The 18,275-nt window shown below is 44.5% G+C and overlaps 1 protein-coding gene across 1 annotated transcript in view; it reads left to right on the top strand.

Moving 5' to 3' along the window:
- The window catches only part of LOC102276288 (T cell activation RhoGTPase activating protein), an 89,928-nt gene that overhangs the window by 67,850 nt on the left and 3,803 nt on the right, over positions 1-18,275 (top strand). The window contains 9 exon segments of the mRNA XM_005900386.3: positions 10,999-11,040; positions 11,647-11,731; positions 11,821-11,874; positions 12,165-12,231; positions 13,478-13,641; positions 14,319-14,480; positions 14,954-15,063; positions 16,474-16,669; positions 17,412-17,526. Coding sequence (XP_005900448.2) covers positions 10,999-11,040; positions 11,647-11,731; positions 11,821-11,874; positions 12,165-12,231; positions 13,478-13,641; positions 14,319-14,480; positions 14,954-15,063; positions 16,474-16,669; positions 17,412-17,526 — 995 coding nt within the window.

The raw sequence follows: 18,275 nt of genomic DNA, 5'->3' as shown, positions 1-18,275 counted from the left end.
TGGAGCATCTGAGAGGCTCCCATTACCAAGGGAAAAGAGGAACTCATGGTCCTGGCCACTAAGGGGTGGATGGTGGCTGAACCTGAAAACGGGGAGACCAAGCCATCCTTCGATCACAGAGCCCTCATCACTGACAGCTTCGCTCAGGCTAGGTTGGAGCTCGCATAGAAACCCCTGCCTCTTGTGGGAGCTTCAACCACACTGCCCTACCTATGGCCACAGCACCCTGAACCCCCAGCCCCGGGAGTTGACGCCACCTTCAGAGGCCTTTCCCAGGAGACTTTCTCGGGAGACACCAAATAAGGCATAGTGGCTGAGAAAAGGACCACACAGATTCAAAGTGACAAATACTTTTTAAAAATTTAAGCAGGGAGGTAAAAACCCTGGATAATTTTTTTCATGTGACATATGAAAAAAGCATTGCGTTCAAAAAAAAAAAATCAAAAAACTAGAAGAAATATCTCTTTAAAAGGTATTTTGGAAACTTAGGCTAACTAAACATTTTTCCACAGTTACTACTTTTTTAGTTCGATTTTTTTTTTTTTTTAATGCCGCACATGAGTTTTGCAGACTGCTAACAAAGAACCTCAATTGTCATAATTTTCTCTGTTTTTCTTCAAAAAATCTGCTGAATTATGCTGTAGTTAAATGATGCTCAGGGTTGCCAACTTACCCTTTTTTGACATCGTGTTTTCTCTGAGCAATTTGGGGGGCCAAAATACAATCATGAAGGCTTCTTTAGTTCTTAAAATGATCTCTGCAAGTAAGTTGGAGCGTTGCCTTGCCTATGACATGGAGCTGGTTATATCATCAGCAATTCAGAGATTCTAATCTCCTAATCTCAAGATAGTTTATTTCTAACTCTTTATCGTGATCTCAATAAGTGGGGAAGGCAGTTTTAAAAGAACATTTTGTTCTAGCCTTTCTTATTTTTCAAGCCAGCTTTCTGAAAACACTGAGTTCTTCAAATGTCATTTTATGCTGAGGCGATTTTGTATTCCAATACAAAGATTAATTATCACAAAGATCTGGGAGACAGATTTAAAATATGTATGTGTCCACCGCAAAAATGCAGACATTTTGTGGACACAGCAAATCATTCTGCAAGACACAGTAGCACCTGCAATATTAGGGACGCTGTGGCCCAGCAAACCTCGGGCTGTTCAGGTAACTGTCAAGCCGTAGCAGAGTTAAGGTTTGGCTGGAGGACAGCCTTTTTCCTACCAGGAAGAAGAATGACCCTAAACGATGTGGACTGGATTTCCTCTGCCCCAGCCCAAACCCCCACCTAGCCTCTATCCTGAGCACCTTTCACGAGCCCTGGGCTAGGAGAAGCTGGGACATCTCTTCCCACCCCATCCATGCACCCACAGACTTTCATGGATGTTTCTTAGAGGAGAAGCAGGCAAGGAGTTTTACTGTTAGTTCACTACAACCACAGTCATCTAATAAAAGGAATCTAGCACAGCCGAGTGCTCTGCAGGTCAGTGAATCCCATGCCCTCACTTAACGGTGAGACCTGAGCCCAGTCTGGCTGGAGGACTTAGGACAGTGGACAGTTCACAGCAGAGAGAGGAAAAGCCTTGGACCATGGTTGACTCCACCGCGCCCTGGTCCTTGATTCTAAGTCCTGGTGTCCAGGCCTTCTCAGCTGCACAGAATGGAACCTGACCCCTGGGGCCAGTTCAGTTCAGTTGCTCAGTCATGTCCGACTCTTTGCGACCCCATGGACTGCAGCATGGCAGGCCTCCCTGTCCATGAGTTTACTCCCAGAGTTTACTCAAACTCATGTTCTTTGAGTTGGTGATGCCATCCAACCATCTCATCCTCTGCCGACCCCTTCTCCATTTGCCTTCAGTCTTTTCCAGCATCAGGATCTTTTCCAATAAGTCGATTTTTCAAAGTAAGTGGCCAGAGTATTAGAGCTTCAGCTTCAGCATCAGTCCTTCCAGTGAATATTCAGAGTTGATTTCCTTTAGGATTGACCGGTTTGATCTCCTTGCTGTCCAAGGGACTAAAGGTGCAGTGCACTTTCTAGGGAATAACAAGATTCTGTGGCTGAAACATGGCAGGTTGGGAGGGGGGCTCATAATCAGAGAAAAGGCTCGATTATTTTGAAGTTTTTTTATTTGTAACTTGAAGAACTTTCTAGAAGGTCAGGGTATCCATCAGTCATCAGGCACTGCCGTGATGTAAAAGTCCTCAAGGAAATTGTGACATCTTTGGGAAAAGACTCCTCCATGCAGGAAGTATGCCTTACATGTATGTTCAGTCGTGTCTGACTCTTTGCGTCCCTATGGACTGTAGCCCACCAGGCTCCTCTGTCTATGGGACTCTCCAAGCAAAAATACTGGAGTGGGTTGCCATTTCCTCCTCCAGGGGATCTTCCCAACCCAGGGATCAAACCCATATCTCCTGTGTCTCCTGCATTGCAGGCGGATTCTTTACCACGGCGCCACCTAGGAAGCCCTAGTACATGGTTGCTGCTGCTGAGTCGCTTCAGTCGTGTCCAACTCTGTGCGACCCCAGAGACAGCAGCCCACCAGGCTCCCCTGTCCCTGGGATTCTCCAGGCAAGAACACTGGCGTGGGTTGCCATTTCCTTCTCCAATGCATGAAAGTGAAAAGTGAAAATGAAGTCGCTCAGTCGTGTCCCACTCTTAGCGACTCCGTGGACTGCAGCCTACCAGGCTCCTCCATCCATGGGATTTTCCAGGCAAGAGTACTGGAGTGGGGTGCCATTGCCTCTCCAAAAGTAGTTGATATCACTCTAATTAAGAAACTCAGGGCTCTGGGTCACAGAGAGAAAGGAAGAGTGAGCTTAGAATGGAAAGACTGGTTCTCAAGTGGCAGTTTCCATGGCAAGATGGGTAACACTGCACAGTCCATCTGGAAAATATGGGGTGAATGACTCGTAAGTCTTGGTCACAGCTGTCAGTACTGGAGTAGTAACAGCCTTCATGAAGGGGTATCCAGAGTCAGCCTGGAGCAGCAGGAAGAAACCTGAGTGCTCTCAGTAACACCCAAAAATACTCACCCAGCTTAGAAATCACAGAGTCCATCACGAAGTTTATTGTCTTTAGACATTTGTCCCAGTAAAAACAGAACCAGTTCTTGGGAGAAAAAATCATTTGTGACCATGAGCTAAGTAATAAACATCCTAACACAAGAATCATCTTACAATGTGTTTCTTCAACCCGGCTGCCTGTCTTGCCTATTTCTTATTCTTGTTCAGTCGCTCAGTCGTATCTGACTCTTTGTGACCCCATGGACTGCAGCACGCCAGGCCTCCCTGTCTATTTCTGCTTGCTAGCAAAAGCCGTTTAAGTTCCTTTCCATGTTCTGAAAACTCTTGTCATGCAGGGTAAGAACATGCTTTCTGAAAGAAATTATAAGACTACGGAGAGAGTGAAAATGATCTTTTCTTTTTTGGTTGTTTTTTGACAGTGAAGTGAAAGTCGCTCAGTAGTGTCCAGCTCTTTGCTACTCCATGGACTATATAGTCCATGGAATTCTCCAGGCCAGAATACTGGTGTCGGTAGCCTTTTCCTCCTACAGGGGATCTTCCCAACCCAGGGATCAAACTCAGGTCTCCCGCATTGCAGGTGGATTCTTTACCAGCTGAGCCACAAGGGAAGCCCTTCCAAATTTCACAGTGTATTCACAGATGTTTCAACTCTTGTCCAGAGACCCTACAGTCAAACTTACTCTGAGATTTTCAGAATCAGCGGTGTAGGACCTGGCCCTTCCTACTTGGTTTCCACAGTGGGAGCCACATGTCGAGCAAGGCAGAACCCATGGTGGGCGAGGTGGTCATGTCCTCCGTCACCACCAGGACCACCTGCTGATGCAGCTTTCCATCAGTTACAAAACTTACCTGCTGTTTAGATGATGACCATCAGACTCTTCCAGGGGCATGGAAAATGGCCCTTCCCACTTGGTTCTCCCATCAACCGTCCAGTCTATAGGAAGAGCCAAAAGACATTACTGCTCTGCAATTGCCAGGGCTCTAACTCACTCTTCTTTTGACATGTGGGAGTGTGTGTGCTCAGAGCTGTCTGACTCTTTGCAATTCCATGGACTGTAGCCCGCCAGGCTCCTCTGTCCATGGGATTCTCCAGACAAGAATACTGGAGCAGATTGCCATTTCCTACTCCAGGGAATTTTCCTGATTCAGCAATCAAACCTGCATCTCTTACGTCTCCTGAATTGGCAGATGGATTCCTTGCCACTGTGCCACTTGGGAAGCCCCTTGTTTTGATATACTTACTACTAACTTCACTAAAATAGGATGTTGTTGGCTGATGGAGGAATTATAGACAAGTGAAAAGTGCTAATCTGTCTACGGAACTGTTTCTGTAGGTCACTGAGCCTCTGGTGCTGTGTATTTTTTTAAAGATGATGTAAATTGTATTCTGGTGGTTTAGCCGCTCAGTCGTGTACAACTCTTTCTACCCCGTGGACTGCAGCCTGCCAGGCTCCTCTGTCCATGGGATTTTCCAGGCAAGAGTACTGGAGTGGGTCTCCATTTCCTTCTCCAAGGGACCTTCCCAACCCAGGAATCAAACCTAGATCTCCTGCATTGAAGGCAGGTTATTTACCAACTGAGTGTGAGGGAAGCCCCTCAAATTGTATTCAACTGATTATTACTAATGAAACTGACGGAAGGAAATTTTGAAGTTTCAGGACAATGTCCTAAATCTGACTCTGTCTACTAGGTAAGAGCTCCCCATAGGGATGCACCTGGACTCGTCTGGTCTATATCGGTATACTGGGTCTAGACATCTCGTTTCCACTGATAAATGAAGCCCTTGAAGGATTATCCTTAAGGGAAATCATGGAAAGACTACTGGCCTTAGTATCCAGAGACCCAGGTTCAACAGAGTGAACTTGGGTAAGTGAACTGACACATGGAGCCCCAGGTGACTCAGCTATAAGACAGGGAGGGTGACTACTCAGTGTTGTCCTAAAAATGATGTCAGATGAGGTGTCTGAAAATGCCTAGGACGACACAGTGCGTGTAGTAGGTGTTCAGTAAGCGTCTCACCAGCCCTCTCTTTAGCCTTGAACTGTTAGAATGCAGAGCTGATGATGGATGTCATGCAAGAACGTTGCCTGCTGAGAAGGGTCTTGGTCTGTTTTGGGCGTGGGAGGCGTGGGGGCAGCAGGGGTTGAATAGAAGAAGTTGGAAGCCCCTATATCCCAGGAGAGAATGGGATTTAAAACAGGGAAGGTTTACAGGAGAGGGGACAGGTTTCACTCTGACATAGCCAGGAGCCTTCTGCTGAATCAGGGAATGGCTTCCTCAGGAGTAGGAATGCCCTCAGAAAGAGAAGACTTCAAGAACAATGTTGAAGAGACAATTTGGAGGGGGTGCTGCAAAGATAAAAACATCGGGATATGAGCAGAATGTTAAATTCATTGCTCACTTAAAACCCATTCAGCCCTGATTCAGGGTCAATAAATATCTGTGCCTAGTCCCATAATTCAGTCTCCAAAAAAAGAAGAGGAAAAAAGTGGAGAAGAAGGAAAAAACAGAATTGAATATAATTTATAGCATTTGCATTTTAAGTATTTCCTTCCTTTTAAAAAGGCCCAGAGTTATCACAACATAATTAACAAACACACTATTCTGTTTTTTCAAGAGTTGTTACTGAAACACATAATGGACATGCTCATATGTGTTTCTTATAATAACAGATTCACTAATTCATAGTAAATTTAAAGACATGATCCTCTACATGAAAACATATATATAACCCCCCAGCAACAATCAAATTTCATTTAAAAATTCACAGTTTTAAATGACACATCCAAAGAGAAATGGCACTTCTCTCATATCCAGCTTCCTCGTTTTTCATATGTCGATGGCTGAGTTTAGAGTTTATATATAGAAGGGACATTTGTGTCATTAGGAGAACTGAGAATAAGTGTAGTGAAGTGACCACCATAATGGACACAAGACTCGGAAATGGAGGGAAGGGGGTAAAGACCACCCTGGGAAGCTGCCAACACAGAGGCATCGTGGGAAACGTGGAGAATCACAGTGCTGCAGATGAAAGTGAGCAGGAGAGAATCTTGTCCTCCCTCCAAGACTTGTCGAGCCACTAACAGACAACATGCAATGAGGAGCGATGAACCATCAGACAATGCACCTTGGCAAGGATTTGCATTTGAAAATGGCTATGGAGATGGCAACAGCAACCCACTCCAGTATTCTTGCCTGGAAAATCCCATGGACGGAGGAGCCTGGTGGGCTGCAGTCCATGGGGTCACTAAGAGTCGGACACGACTGAGCGACTTCACTTTCACTTTTCACTTTCATGCATTGGAGAAGGACATGGCAGCCCACTCCAGTGTTCTTGCCTGGAGGATCCCAGGGACGGGGGAGCCTGGTGGGCGGCCATCTATGGGGTTGCGCAGAGTCGGACACGACTGAGCCACTCAGCAGGAGCATAGTGAAGATAATAGGTAAACAAGACATGTATGTGGAATTTTCTCACCTGGAAAGATATGATGGATATTGGCAGTTCTCAAACTCTGTTAGTCTCAGGAAAACTTCAGAAAATTATTGACAACTCTAAAGCTCTCTGATTTATCTAAGTTATATCTACCCATACATATCTTAGGAGAAATGAAAACTGAGAAAAATTTAAAACACAGGAAAATGCAAGCCTGCATTCCCATAGCTATCAAAACATCCCATATCATGCAGCTTCTGGAAAACTGCACTAGATACTCTTGAGAGAATAGTCAAAAAGGCAGCTAGCATCTCCGTATTGTTACAAAATAGTTTGACCTTGTGGACTCTGCTGAAAGGGCCCCAGGGATCCCTGAACGCACTTTGAGAACCTCTAATAACATGAGTTTTTGAGCCCCAGCTTGGGCTTGTCAGAAAAGGCAAAATGTGGGTCCACGATTCCCTCACCCGTCTCTCACTAGAGCAACCAACTTTAAAAATGCTTTTTTTCTTTTTAAATTTTATATATCTGGATTCTAGATTCATCTGCTTTTGAATATGGGGTCTTCCCTGGTGATCTAATGGTTAAGCATCTGCACTTCCACTGCTGAGGGCCTGCGTTTGATCCCTGGTCAAGGAACTAAAATCCCACATGCTGTGCAGTGCAGCCAAAAAAAAAACAAACCATATAATCCCATGGCAAAAGAAAAAAAAAAATGGTTTTAAATCACTGGTAGAATGTGGGGCATAGGACATACATAACAGCTGTAAAGATGAGGAAAAAAATATGGTCTTCGTTTTTTTTTAAAAAAGGAAATATGTCAGTTGAGGCTGGATGGTTTGGTTGTAAGAGCAGTGCCAACATTAAGTTTCTTAGAATAACTTAAAAAAGTATCCAATTAAAAATTCATAAAACATACATATATCGTAGTAATACTCTATGTGACTACTTCAAAAGTAAATGTACTTATACAGAAACTATTAATTGAGTACCTACCACTTCCTGACTCTAGGATAGGATAGCATCCTGTGCTGTGCTTAATTGTGTCGGACTCCTTGTGACTCCATGGACCGTAGCCCCCCCACCAGGCTCCTCTGTCCATGGAATTTTCCAGGCAAGAATACTGGAGTGGGTTGTCATTTCCTCCTCCAGGAGATCTTCCCGACCCAGGGTTCAGACCCACGACTGTTGTATCTCCTGCATTGGCAGGTGGATTCTTTACCACCGAGCCACCATAATGCCCTTTTTTGTAGCAGTAAATTGAAATCAGTGAGTTCATTTCAGAGTTTTCTAAGGGGAAAGGGAGGCTGAAAGAGCAGTAGCATCTGCAGTTGTGGTGGGAGTGCTGCGTGAACCCTGGCAGTTTTAAGAGAGGGTGCCTCCAGCTGGAAACCTAGACACCAGCTCCATCCTGAGGTCACCCCCTGAGACACCGAGTTAGGCGGCAAATTTTAACAGCTCTGTGCTTCAGTTTCTCAAAGTGTGCCTCGTCATGACCTCCTTTCAGTATAAAGACAATAGTACTATCCATATGAAAAAGGCTGAGAATTTCAGGTGCTAATAACGAATTAAGTCAAGGTATTTGTCAACTTTTTGTTGAAGAGTAACAAACACACAGAAGTGTACACTTAAGACTAGCAGCACTAGCTTTAATCCTAAAAGCTGATGCTGTTAAAGTGTGCCACTCAACATGCCAGCAAATTTGGAAAACTCAGTGGCCACAGGACTGGAAAAGGTCAGTTTTCATTCCAATCCCAAAGAAGGGCAATGCCAAAGAATGTTACAAATACCATACAATTGCACTTATTTCACATGTTAGCAAGGTTATGCTCAAAATCCTTCAAGTTAGGCTTCAGTAGTATGTGAACCAAGAACTTCCAGATGTACAAGCTGGGTTTCGAAGAGGCAGAGGAACCAGAGATCAAATTGCCAACTTTCATTGGATCATGGAGAAATGAGGAGTTCTAGAAAAACATCTGTTTCTGTTTCATTGACTACCCTAAAGCCTTGACTGTATAGATCACAATAAATTGTGGAAAATTCTTAAAGAGCTGGGAATACCAGACCACCTTACCTGTCTGCTGAGAAACCTGTATGCAGGTCAAGAAGTAACAGTTAGATCCAGACTTGAAACGACTGCCTGGTTCAAATTGCGGAAGGAGTGCATCAAGGCTGTGTATTTTCACCCTGCTTAACTCATATGCAAAGTACGTTATGCAGAATGCCAGGCTGGATGAATCACTGGCTGGAATCAAGATTGCCAGGAAAAATATCAAGAACCTCAGATATGCAGATGATACCAGCCTAGTGGCAGAAAGTGAAGAGGAACTAAAGAGTCTCTTGATGAGGGTGAAAGAGAGTGAAAAGCTGGCTTAAAACTCAACATTCAAAAAACTAAGATCATGGCATCCAGTCCCATCACTTCATGGCAAATAGAAGAGGGAAAAGTGGATGCAGTGACAGATTTTATTTTCTTGGGCTCCACAATCACTGCGGATGATGACTGCAGCCATGAAATTAAAAGATGCTTGCTCCTTGGAAGGAAAGCTATGACCAACCTAGACAGCATCTTAAAAAGCAGAGACATCACTTTGCCAACAAAGGTCTGTATAGTCAAAGGTTCAATTTTTCCAGTAGACATGTACATGTGAGAGTTGGACCGTAATGAAGAATGAGCACCAAAGAATTTGTTCTTTTGAACTCTGGTGTTGGAGAAGACTCTTGAGAGTCCCTTGGACTGCAGAGAGACCAAACCAGTCAATCCTAAAAGAAATCAGTCCTGAATTGGAAGGACTGATGCTGAAGCTGACGCTCTAATACTTTGGCCACCTGATGCGAAGAGCCAACTCATTGGAAATAAGACCCTGATGCTGGGGAAGATTGAGGGCAGGAGGAGAAGTGGGCAACAGAGGATGAGATGGTTAGGTAGCATCACTGACTTAATAGAATTTGAGCAAACTCCTGGAGATAGGGGCTTCCCGGTGCTTCCCAGGTGGTACTAGTGGTAGAAGACCCACCTGCCAGTGCAGGAGACATAAGAGACACAGGTTTGATCCTTAAGTTGGGAAGAACCCCTGGAGAAGGAAATGGCAACCCACTCCAGTATTCTTGCCTGGGAAATTCCATGGACAGAGAAGCCTGGGGGGCTACAGTCCACAGGGTCACTAAGAGTCGGACACGACTGAATCGATTTAGCAGCAGCAGCAGGTGGTGCTAGTGGTAAAGAACCTTCCTGACAATGCAGGAGACGTAAGAGGCATGGGTTCAATCCCTTGGTCAGGAAGATCTCTTAGAGGAGGGCATGGCAACCCATTCCACTCTTCTTGCCAGAATTTCCAGGTCAGAGGAGCCTAGCGGGCCACAGTCCATAGAGATGCAAAGAGTCAGACATGACTTAGCAACTGAACAACCACAACAGCCAGATCAAGAGGCGGAGCCCTCCTTGGAGTCAAGAGATGGACCCTCTCTGACCCCCTCAGAGCCACTGCCCAACCCTACAGAAATGCCATGCTGGCTTCTAATAACACAGATTACTTTTGCTATTTGGGGGCTTTGCATGCAAGGTACACTCTTTTGTGTCTGGCCTCTTTGACTCAACATTATTTTCTGAAGCCCAATCGTGTCGTTGAACGTAGTTGTAGACTGTTCATTCTCAGGGCTCCGTAGGACCCCACTGTGTGAAAATTCGCCACACTGTATGTATCCATTCTGTTGTCAGGGTATTTGAATCATTTCATATATAGCCTAAGCCATAGGAAAGACCAGAGATTCTCTTTTATCCAGAAGGTCAGATCCGCAAATGAAATTCACCATCTCCTTTCTACTTTCAAATGTCCGATCAAAGGAAATCATTTTCCTCCCACGTCAGAATTAGAGCTGATCTGACCATGACTTAAGTACTGAGTTAAGGAAGAGTTAACATGTAGACAGCCTGCTCTGGTGGACTCGTCACAATCCCAAAGGAAACTGACCTGACTTTGGATGATGACTGCGTTTCAAGAGGCCGCATGTCTTGGCTTTCTTGGAGGGACCACATCCCGCAGCTAGAGGGTGCTTATCAATGTGCCGATGAACAGAGGAGAAGGGGGGTCGGTGGGGAGACCGCACCCAAACAGGATACCAAAATAAAGGGCACCTGAAATGATCACTTTAGAAAATACGATGATGTTTACGTACAGAATAACACAATTTCTTATTCACACATCCCACCTGAGACATGAATCAGAGCCTTCACCTATGGCCATATGTCATCTTTTCCACTCTCGGTGGTTTACAGATGTTGGACTTTGAAGTTGAAGAAGAAGAAAAAAAAGAACCAGAGCTGCCCTAAAAGAAATGAGGAAGTGAGAGCTCTGCAGTGTCTGGCCCGGGCGACAGCCCATGATGCTCTTTCCGGTCTCAGTAACATTCTGAATTTCCACCTGCCCGCCCCCTCTCCCTTATAACGCAGAACACGTGAAGTTAGAGCCATTCAGTCTCCTCACTCATGCTGGGTTAGTAGGAGCAGAGTGTCATGTTATTTTTCCAATTTTCCACAGTTCACGGGAGGTAAAAGAAGTCTGGCTGGAGGCCCTCCGAGGGTAAGTACCATAAATCGGCCTGACACGACAGTCAGCTGCCGGGCGGGGTCACTGGGCTTTGAGATCGTATCCAACAAAAACGGGTTTCACCGTGCAATATGCTACACGTAGTGTCGTGAAGAGTAAACTCAGACAGCTTTGCTTTCATGGGAAGCCAGCGCTTCGGGGGCTCTAGGAATTCTGTACGTGTTATCTTTGTTTTATGTCTGCCTTAAGCAGTGTCCTGGGGAGCCACTGTTTTCCCTTTCCAGGTTACATGAGAAAATCTGTGCAAAGCCCTTAACACAGTGCCCGGCACATAGTGAACCCTCCTCCCAAAACACTAGTTGTCATGGTAGCTGTTACTCAGATTATCTCCTGATGGGAACTTAATAAATGAAAAGCAAAGTTTGGCGTGATGAAGATGTCAGGTTTAAAGCTTTCAGAAAGTAGTGTGTTCAGATGCTGTGTTTAATAGCGTAAGACATCTGGTAACACATAACTGACTTTAAATGAACACTTGTCTAACTAGTAGTTTCAGACTTCGTCTTTTGTCAGAGTGGGGCTGAAATTGGCCATTGTATTCCGTAGTTCCCTCCTCACTCTTTCCCGAATCATTTTTCGTAGACAGAGCCAAGGCCACACAGGAGCAAAATTCATCACTGGACTGTCAGCCCGAACTCCAATGAAGTTGACAAGCAGCTGCCATGCTGTATGTGCCCTGCTTACACTTACTGCCTCGGATTTTCTCATGGCAAGGGTCAAAGATGTTTACCTAATTTGACTTTTTTTCTCTTGTAGTCAAAAACACTAAATGCCTGTGATATGGAGACATTAATTGAATGTCAATCAGAGGTAAGAAAGCTGTTTTTCAAACTTTTTATCTGCACTATGAGATAGAAAACTTTGTTTTAATTGAATATCATGCATGTTGTTTAGTTATCAGAATAGAAAATCAACATGGTAAGTTGTAGTAAACACTAATATTAATTGAGATCTTGTATCATAAGCAAGATATTAATACTGATTCTGAAAAAAATTAATGGACAACTAACTGTTGATATGAATAAAATGGTGAATATATTTTGTGGGGAAAGACTCGGCAGATTTCTTCAATCATTAATTTTAATTAAATACATTTTTAGGGTAATATCAAGGAACATCCTTTGTTGGCATCATGTGAGAGTGAAGATAATATTTGCCAGCTAATTGGTGAGTTTTGAAAATACACTGATCTTTTATGTAAATGCTAACAACCAGTGTTCTTGGTTTGCCAAACCACAGTGCTTTACTAGGGATTTTTTTTTTCGAAGTGTTCTCTTAAAGACCACAGAACATTAACACTTGTGTGGCAGGAAGGTCCGGCTCACTAGACAGCAAGTTTTGAGAGAAAAGATCCTCCCCAAGTCAACCTCTCCCCCATCCAGAGGGGCCTTAGTGGGGTTACAGATCTCCTGGCCACTTCTGCTCTGACAATTAAAGTGTGCATATGTTTCCACTCTCACCCTCCTCTACTGGAGAATGATGCTAAGAGCACATGAAGCAACTGTTGCTGTCTTAAATCCCAAAGAACCCGCCGTTCAGTCAATGTAACCCTGACCCAGTTCTCTTGAACTATAAGGACAAGCCAGTTCTCTATCCATCCTCTTCACTGGCTGGTATAAAAGGTATAGAAACATGTGCTAATGCATTTAGAAAGTATAGCTTTTTTTTTTAATTAGGAAAAAAAAAAAAGGAGAGAGAGAGGAAAACAGAGAAAGAAGTAAACTCATGAGTGGTTATACCCATTGTGCAGACATCTTCAGGATTTTGCAAGGACAGATTATCCTGGAAAATTTTTCCTGAGCATTTCCAGTTGCCAGGTCTAGGTTCTAACCTCCCCGCCCTTTCCTAACACATCCTTTGGGAAAACCCTGCTGCTGACTGCAGACGGACTAGCTCCCTCTAGTGGTGGGTGCTAGCGCGGCCGCTGAGGTTTAACAGCCCGCCCCGCCTAGAGCCTTCAAAATGGTTTTGAGCAAGTCACTTCCTGTAAGTTTCGTTTTCTTCACTAGTCAGAGGAGGAATTAAAATAATCTGTTTCACATCAGAAATAGCCACCAACTATCCACCGTGGTTATTAAGGTCAATATGTTAAGATGGTTGTTTATGACCTGCCTCGTTGGGCTTTGCTCATTTTCTATAGCAAACAGCTGGTAAAGAGTAAAAACAGGAAAGGTGGAGACTTTGAGGAGCCTTGGTGTTGCTGTTGAGGGGCTGGTTGCCCTGGTAACAATGTGGTTGTTTTGGGGTTGATTTTTCTAGATTAAGGTTCACACCCTTTGCTTCCTCAGTTTTTTGAAACTGTTTCTCCCACATGGCAAACCATAAATAACAATATCTGTTGTCTTATGTGGATCCTTCCTTGCTTATCAGTACGTTAATCTAATTTCTCTTTGCCTTGTTTGCTTGGCCATAGAAATCAAGAAGAGAAAGAAGGTGTCTAACTGGCTCCTTCTCATGAGAAGGCTTTCTTCTTCATCAGATGTTTCTGCAGCTTCGGAGCCAGAATTGAAGACATCCCTTTTCGATCAGCCCTTGTCAGCCATCTGCAGTGACAACACGCTCCCGGGACCCATTCAGGTAGGCACACGTTCACCCAGAACCTACTTCAGTTTTCTGTGAAAAGTCCTCAGGAAACCTGAGTGACTTTCTCATGCTAAACTTGTTGGGGTGGGGTTTTCCATTTTTTCCCCACGTTTGGAAATGGTGTTCCCACCTAAGAATGCAGTCAGGAGTACACATGGTGGCTTACACTGTAGAAATTAGTTGTATTTGTCAATAAGCTCAGGTCAGTGGTCCCTCCATCCTTCTGACTTAATGGAGTGAAGAAGGCTGAAAATGTGTAGCTTCTGAAAAACCAACAGATTCATGAAGTTTGCGATCAGACATCCAGTGTTTACATGGAATGACTTGAGAGGAGGGAGGCCCAAAATCATTTTAGGCTGTGCAAATTCCAGCTTTCCCAATGTACCTGCTCTTAGAAAAACGGCAGTGTGGAGAGAGACGGTTGACAGCAACCGGACTGAAAGGAACCAGACTGGGATTAATAGTCTCTTGTTAAGACTGTCTTAGTATCCTGGAGAACTAACTTTTATGGAGAGGATATTGTATAAGCAGGTAAAGTTAGCTACTGTTCATGTCCACTATGTAAAGTCTTTCTCCTACCGAAATAACAGATTTTTCCTCTATTGGTATCAGCAAAGTATGTCTTCAAACCACGGGTAACCATTTCCTATTTCTATACCCCTTCCCTTTAGGATATTCTCACGATTCTATGCCTGAAAGGCCCTTCCACTGAAGGAATATTCAGGAAAGCAGCCAATGAGAAAGCCCGCAAAGAGCTGAAGGAGGAGCTCAGCTCCGGAGGTGTGGTGGACCTGAGAAGCCTCCCTGTGCACCTCCTGGCGGTGGTCCTCAAGGTGAGCCCCCAGCATCCATGCCAAACAGCAGGCTGACGGGCTCTGACACACTGACTCTCCGCGAACAAGAAACGGGCTCTTCGCCCCACACAGCAAAGGCAACTGATTGTGGAGTCGAACTGTTTTAGTTAAACCTTCATTTATTTGTATCAGCATCTTTGTTTCTGTGATCCCAGATTCCAACCAAAAAGTGTTGCACTAAAGTCTTCCCAGATTTCTCTGAGAACAGGCGCTGGGACTGTCCCACAGCCCAGTCCGTTCCCCTGAGTCTGGTGGCCCCTTGGCTGGTGGCCTTAACCGTGCCCGTTGTTAGAAAAGTTGCTGAGGGGCAAGTTGGGGGCAGACTTCAGGCTCCCTGGATGCAGGCAGGAAGGGGTGATGAGCACAGACTCCTGAGAGGGATCGAATGAGACGGAGGTTAGGATGGCAGCGCATTACGTAACATGAACGGTCGGTCCCCTTCCTCCCTCCAGGACTTCCTCAGAAGTATTCCACTGAAGCTCCTGTCCTGTGACCTGTTTGAGGAGTGGATGGGTGCCCTGGCCAAGCAGAGCGAGGAGGACCGGATCGAGGCCCTGAAACAGTAAGTCACCCCTGCAGCCTCCGTCAGACTGTCTCCGCCCAGGGGTTCCTCACTGAACTGTCAGAGTGTTTCAAGTATGTTGCAACGTTGGAGGAATTTGAGTGGAATCGCTCACCTACTCCTAGAATACAAATCTAAAGGTACCCTGGAAATGTTTAAGAAGTAGCTTTTTTTTTTTAGCCAAATGAAAGGAGGCACCTCTGTCAAAAGGTAGAAAGTGAACTTCAGTACTCACAAATCCCAACAGGTAGGGAGTCTAAAAATATAAATAGTTCAAGAAGGTATGAAACAAACTCACAGATGAAAGCCTTGGAGCAGGCTAACTAGCCACACGTAGGAACCTGGGGTGGTCTTCACCTGTTCACATTGATGCCGTGCGAAGCAATGATTCTCCCATAAAACATCCCTTAGTAAATAGTCTGCAAGGGCTTGTTTGTTGACAAAATTCCATAGTGTATTTATTTCATATTCTTATAACCAACCAAAATGAAAACTCTATAAAAATAAACTCCAACAGCAACAGAAACAATACCAAGTAGAAATGGAAGTGTGGCCTGTTCGTGCCTAGAAAATCTTACACACCTAACTTCACAATATCAGCACTTTTGCCAAATCCTATGAAAGTGTGTCTATATATGATTGTCTCACGTGGCTAAGTATTATCAATGACATATTTATTGAACTGAAGGCATTAGTATGTCTGTCCCAAAATAAGAATCCTGAGATTACAGTAAACTTCTGCTTATAGACACAAAGGTCTTTCTTAACAGTATCTTATGAGAAACGAATGATCCTTATGTTAGAACCACCATTTCTTTTTTTGAAAATATGAGGCTTTATAATTCTAATCGATTAGTCATTGTACCAATGTTGCCCTTTTGGTGCTGACCTCATTATTTTTATGAACATGCTCTTCTAAACTGATTTATTCTTCATAAACTTTCTCAGAATGGTTAAAAATGTGTCTTCTTCATTTGATGAGCACAGTTCAAACAAAGGCAAATGACTGTATTCTTTAGAAAAACCAGTCTTGCAGTATTAGAAGTAGAAAGACATTCTATAGGGCTAAATGGTTTCTCAACAAAATGATTTTCAAAATGTATTAAAGTTTACTGCAGGAGTTAATGATTCGTAATCTAAGATCTGTGTAAAGAGTAAATGGCCATGTTACTGGTGTCAGGATCATAGAGGCCAGTTTTCTAGGGCTTCAAGCTCTTGTGGTTCACTGATTCATGCTATGTCAGTTGCCACTGCATGTATCTGAATGAACCTTTCACAATGTTTCTTGTGAAAACAGACCTTCCTCATTTTAAAGGAAGCCTGGGTCAGGCAGGAACTTTCAACTTGCTCCCCTCAAGCTAGATAGGCCATGAACCTCCCCTAAAACCAGCTTCCCCACCTCCATTCCAGGGTTGCAGATAAGCTCCCACGGCCCAACCACCTGCTGCTCAAGCATCTGGTCTCCGTGCTCCACGTGATCAGCAAGAACTCCGAGGTCAACCGGATGGACGCCAGCAATCTCGCCATCTGCATTGGGCCCAACGTGCTGAGCCCGGAAAACGAGCACAATCTATCGCTGGAAGCCCGGAGAGACCTGAACGATAAGGTTTGTGCTCGGCTTTTTCTAAGAAACTCGACATCTGCTTGTCAGAGCCAAGCAGTGAGGTCTCCTGTGGCCCCAGGTCCACTATCTGGGTGCACCCACTGGATGAGACCCGGTAAAGCCAGGTCATCCTACGAGACAGAGGACGTGATGCCCATCTCTCCAGCACCGTTTCCAGAATGGAAAGGCCCTTTCACTTTGCTCTTTTTCATGCATCACACGAAAAAGTTCTGTCAGTTCAGCTACCAATCCGGGCAACTCCTTTAATGAACATTTTGGTTACTTTAAAGTAATACATTTTTTAAATTCACAAAGTTAAAAGGCATAATCTCAAAAATAATTTTCACAAAGGTGATTGTTACCAATTTTCTGAATGCTCCTCTCAGACACAGTAAACATCTGTTATGTCAGTTTTGAAAGTAAAAATGTTGGTTGCTCAGTCGTGTCTGACTCTTTGTGACCCCATGGACTGTAGCCCACCAGGCTCCTCTGTCCATGGAATTCTCCAGGCAAGAACACTGGAGTGGGTAGCCATTCTCTTCTCCAGGGGATGTTCCCAACCCAGGGATCGAACCCAGGTCTCCTGCATTGCAGGCAGATTCTTTACCACCTGAGCCACCAGGGAAGCCCATTTTGGCACCTCCCTAACTGCTGACCCTCCCTATGTCCCCCCTTGATAACCTTCTTCCTTTAAAAATAAATAAAGATCTCATTAAGCTGACAAGCTGTTAACTTCTCCTCACAGGTTAAGACACTGGTGGAATTCCTCATCGATAACTGCTTTGAAATATTTGGGGAAGACTTTCCAGCACATTCCAGAATTGCTTCTGATGACTCCCTGGAACACACGGACAGTTCAGGTATGGAATGTCTTCTCAGTGGACTCTGACTGTGGGGTTAAGTTCATGCCTGGCTACAAATCCAGCCCAGTAACGTACAGCACCCCAGGTATCTGAAGAAGTTACCAACACACATCACCAGATCAGAGCAGACACAGGTCTGTAGGGAAGTCATCAAGCAGGCAAACTTTTCTCTTGAATTTTCCTGCACTATTTCCTCAGGCTGCAGCCTGGCACCTTCCCCGTCTTATTCTAAATCATGAAGAATTGCTCCTTTTACAGAGTAATCTTTGGCGAGAGGGTTGGGGTAAGAAACTTTTGTTTCCACACAATGGAATATGGGTCTAATGTGGGTCTGTTAAAGTAGGGATGAGAGTGAAAGTGTTAGTTGCTCAGTCCTGTCCACCTCTTTGCAACCCCATGGACTGTAGCCCACCAGGCTCCTGTGTTCATGGAATTCTCCAGGCAAGAATACTGGAGTGGGTAGCCATTCCCTTCTCCAGGGGATCTTCCCAACCCAGGAATCGAACCCACGTCTCCTGCCTTGCAGACAGGTTCTTTACTGTCTGAACCACCAAAATGGGGATGGATCCAATGAAAAGAGCCATCCAAACGATCAGCTTTTAAATCTAAGATCAATAAATTTTCAGTGGAGTGCTGTTTTCTCTCTTTTCTCTTTTTTTCTCACCCTCTCTCTCTCTCAACCTCTCTCTCTTCATTTTCCTACTTATCTTCTCCAGCTCAAAATAGTAGACATGGAAAGAAACAAA

This window comes from Bos mutus, chromosome 9 (assembly GCF_027580195.1).
Source record: "Bos mutus isolate GX-2022 chromosome 9, NWIPB_WYAK_1.1, whole genome shotgun sequence".
In the NCBI taxonomy this organism is placed as follows: domain Eukaryota; kingdom Metazoa; phylum Chordata; class Mammalia; order Artiodactyla; family Bovidae; genus Bos; species Bos mutus.
Note: the sequence above shows the minus strand (reverse complement) of the source record. Positions and strands in the feature narration are given on the sequence as shown.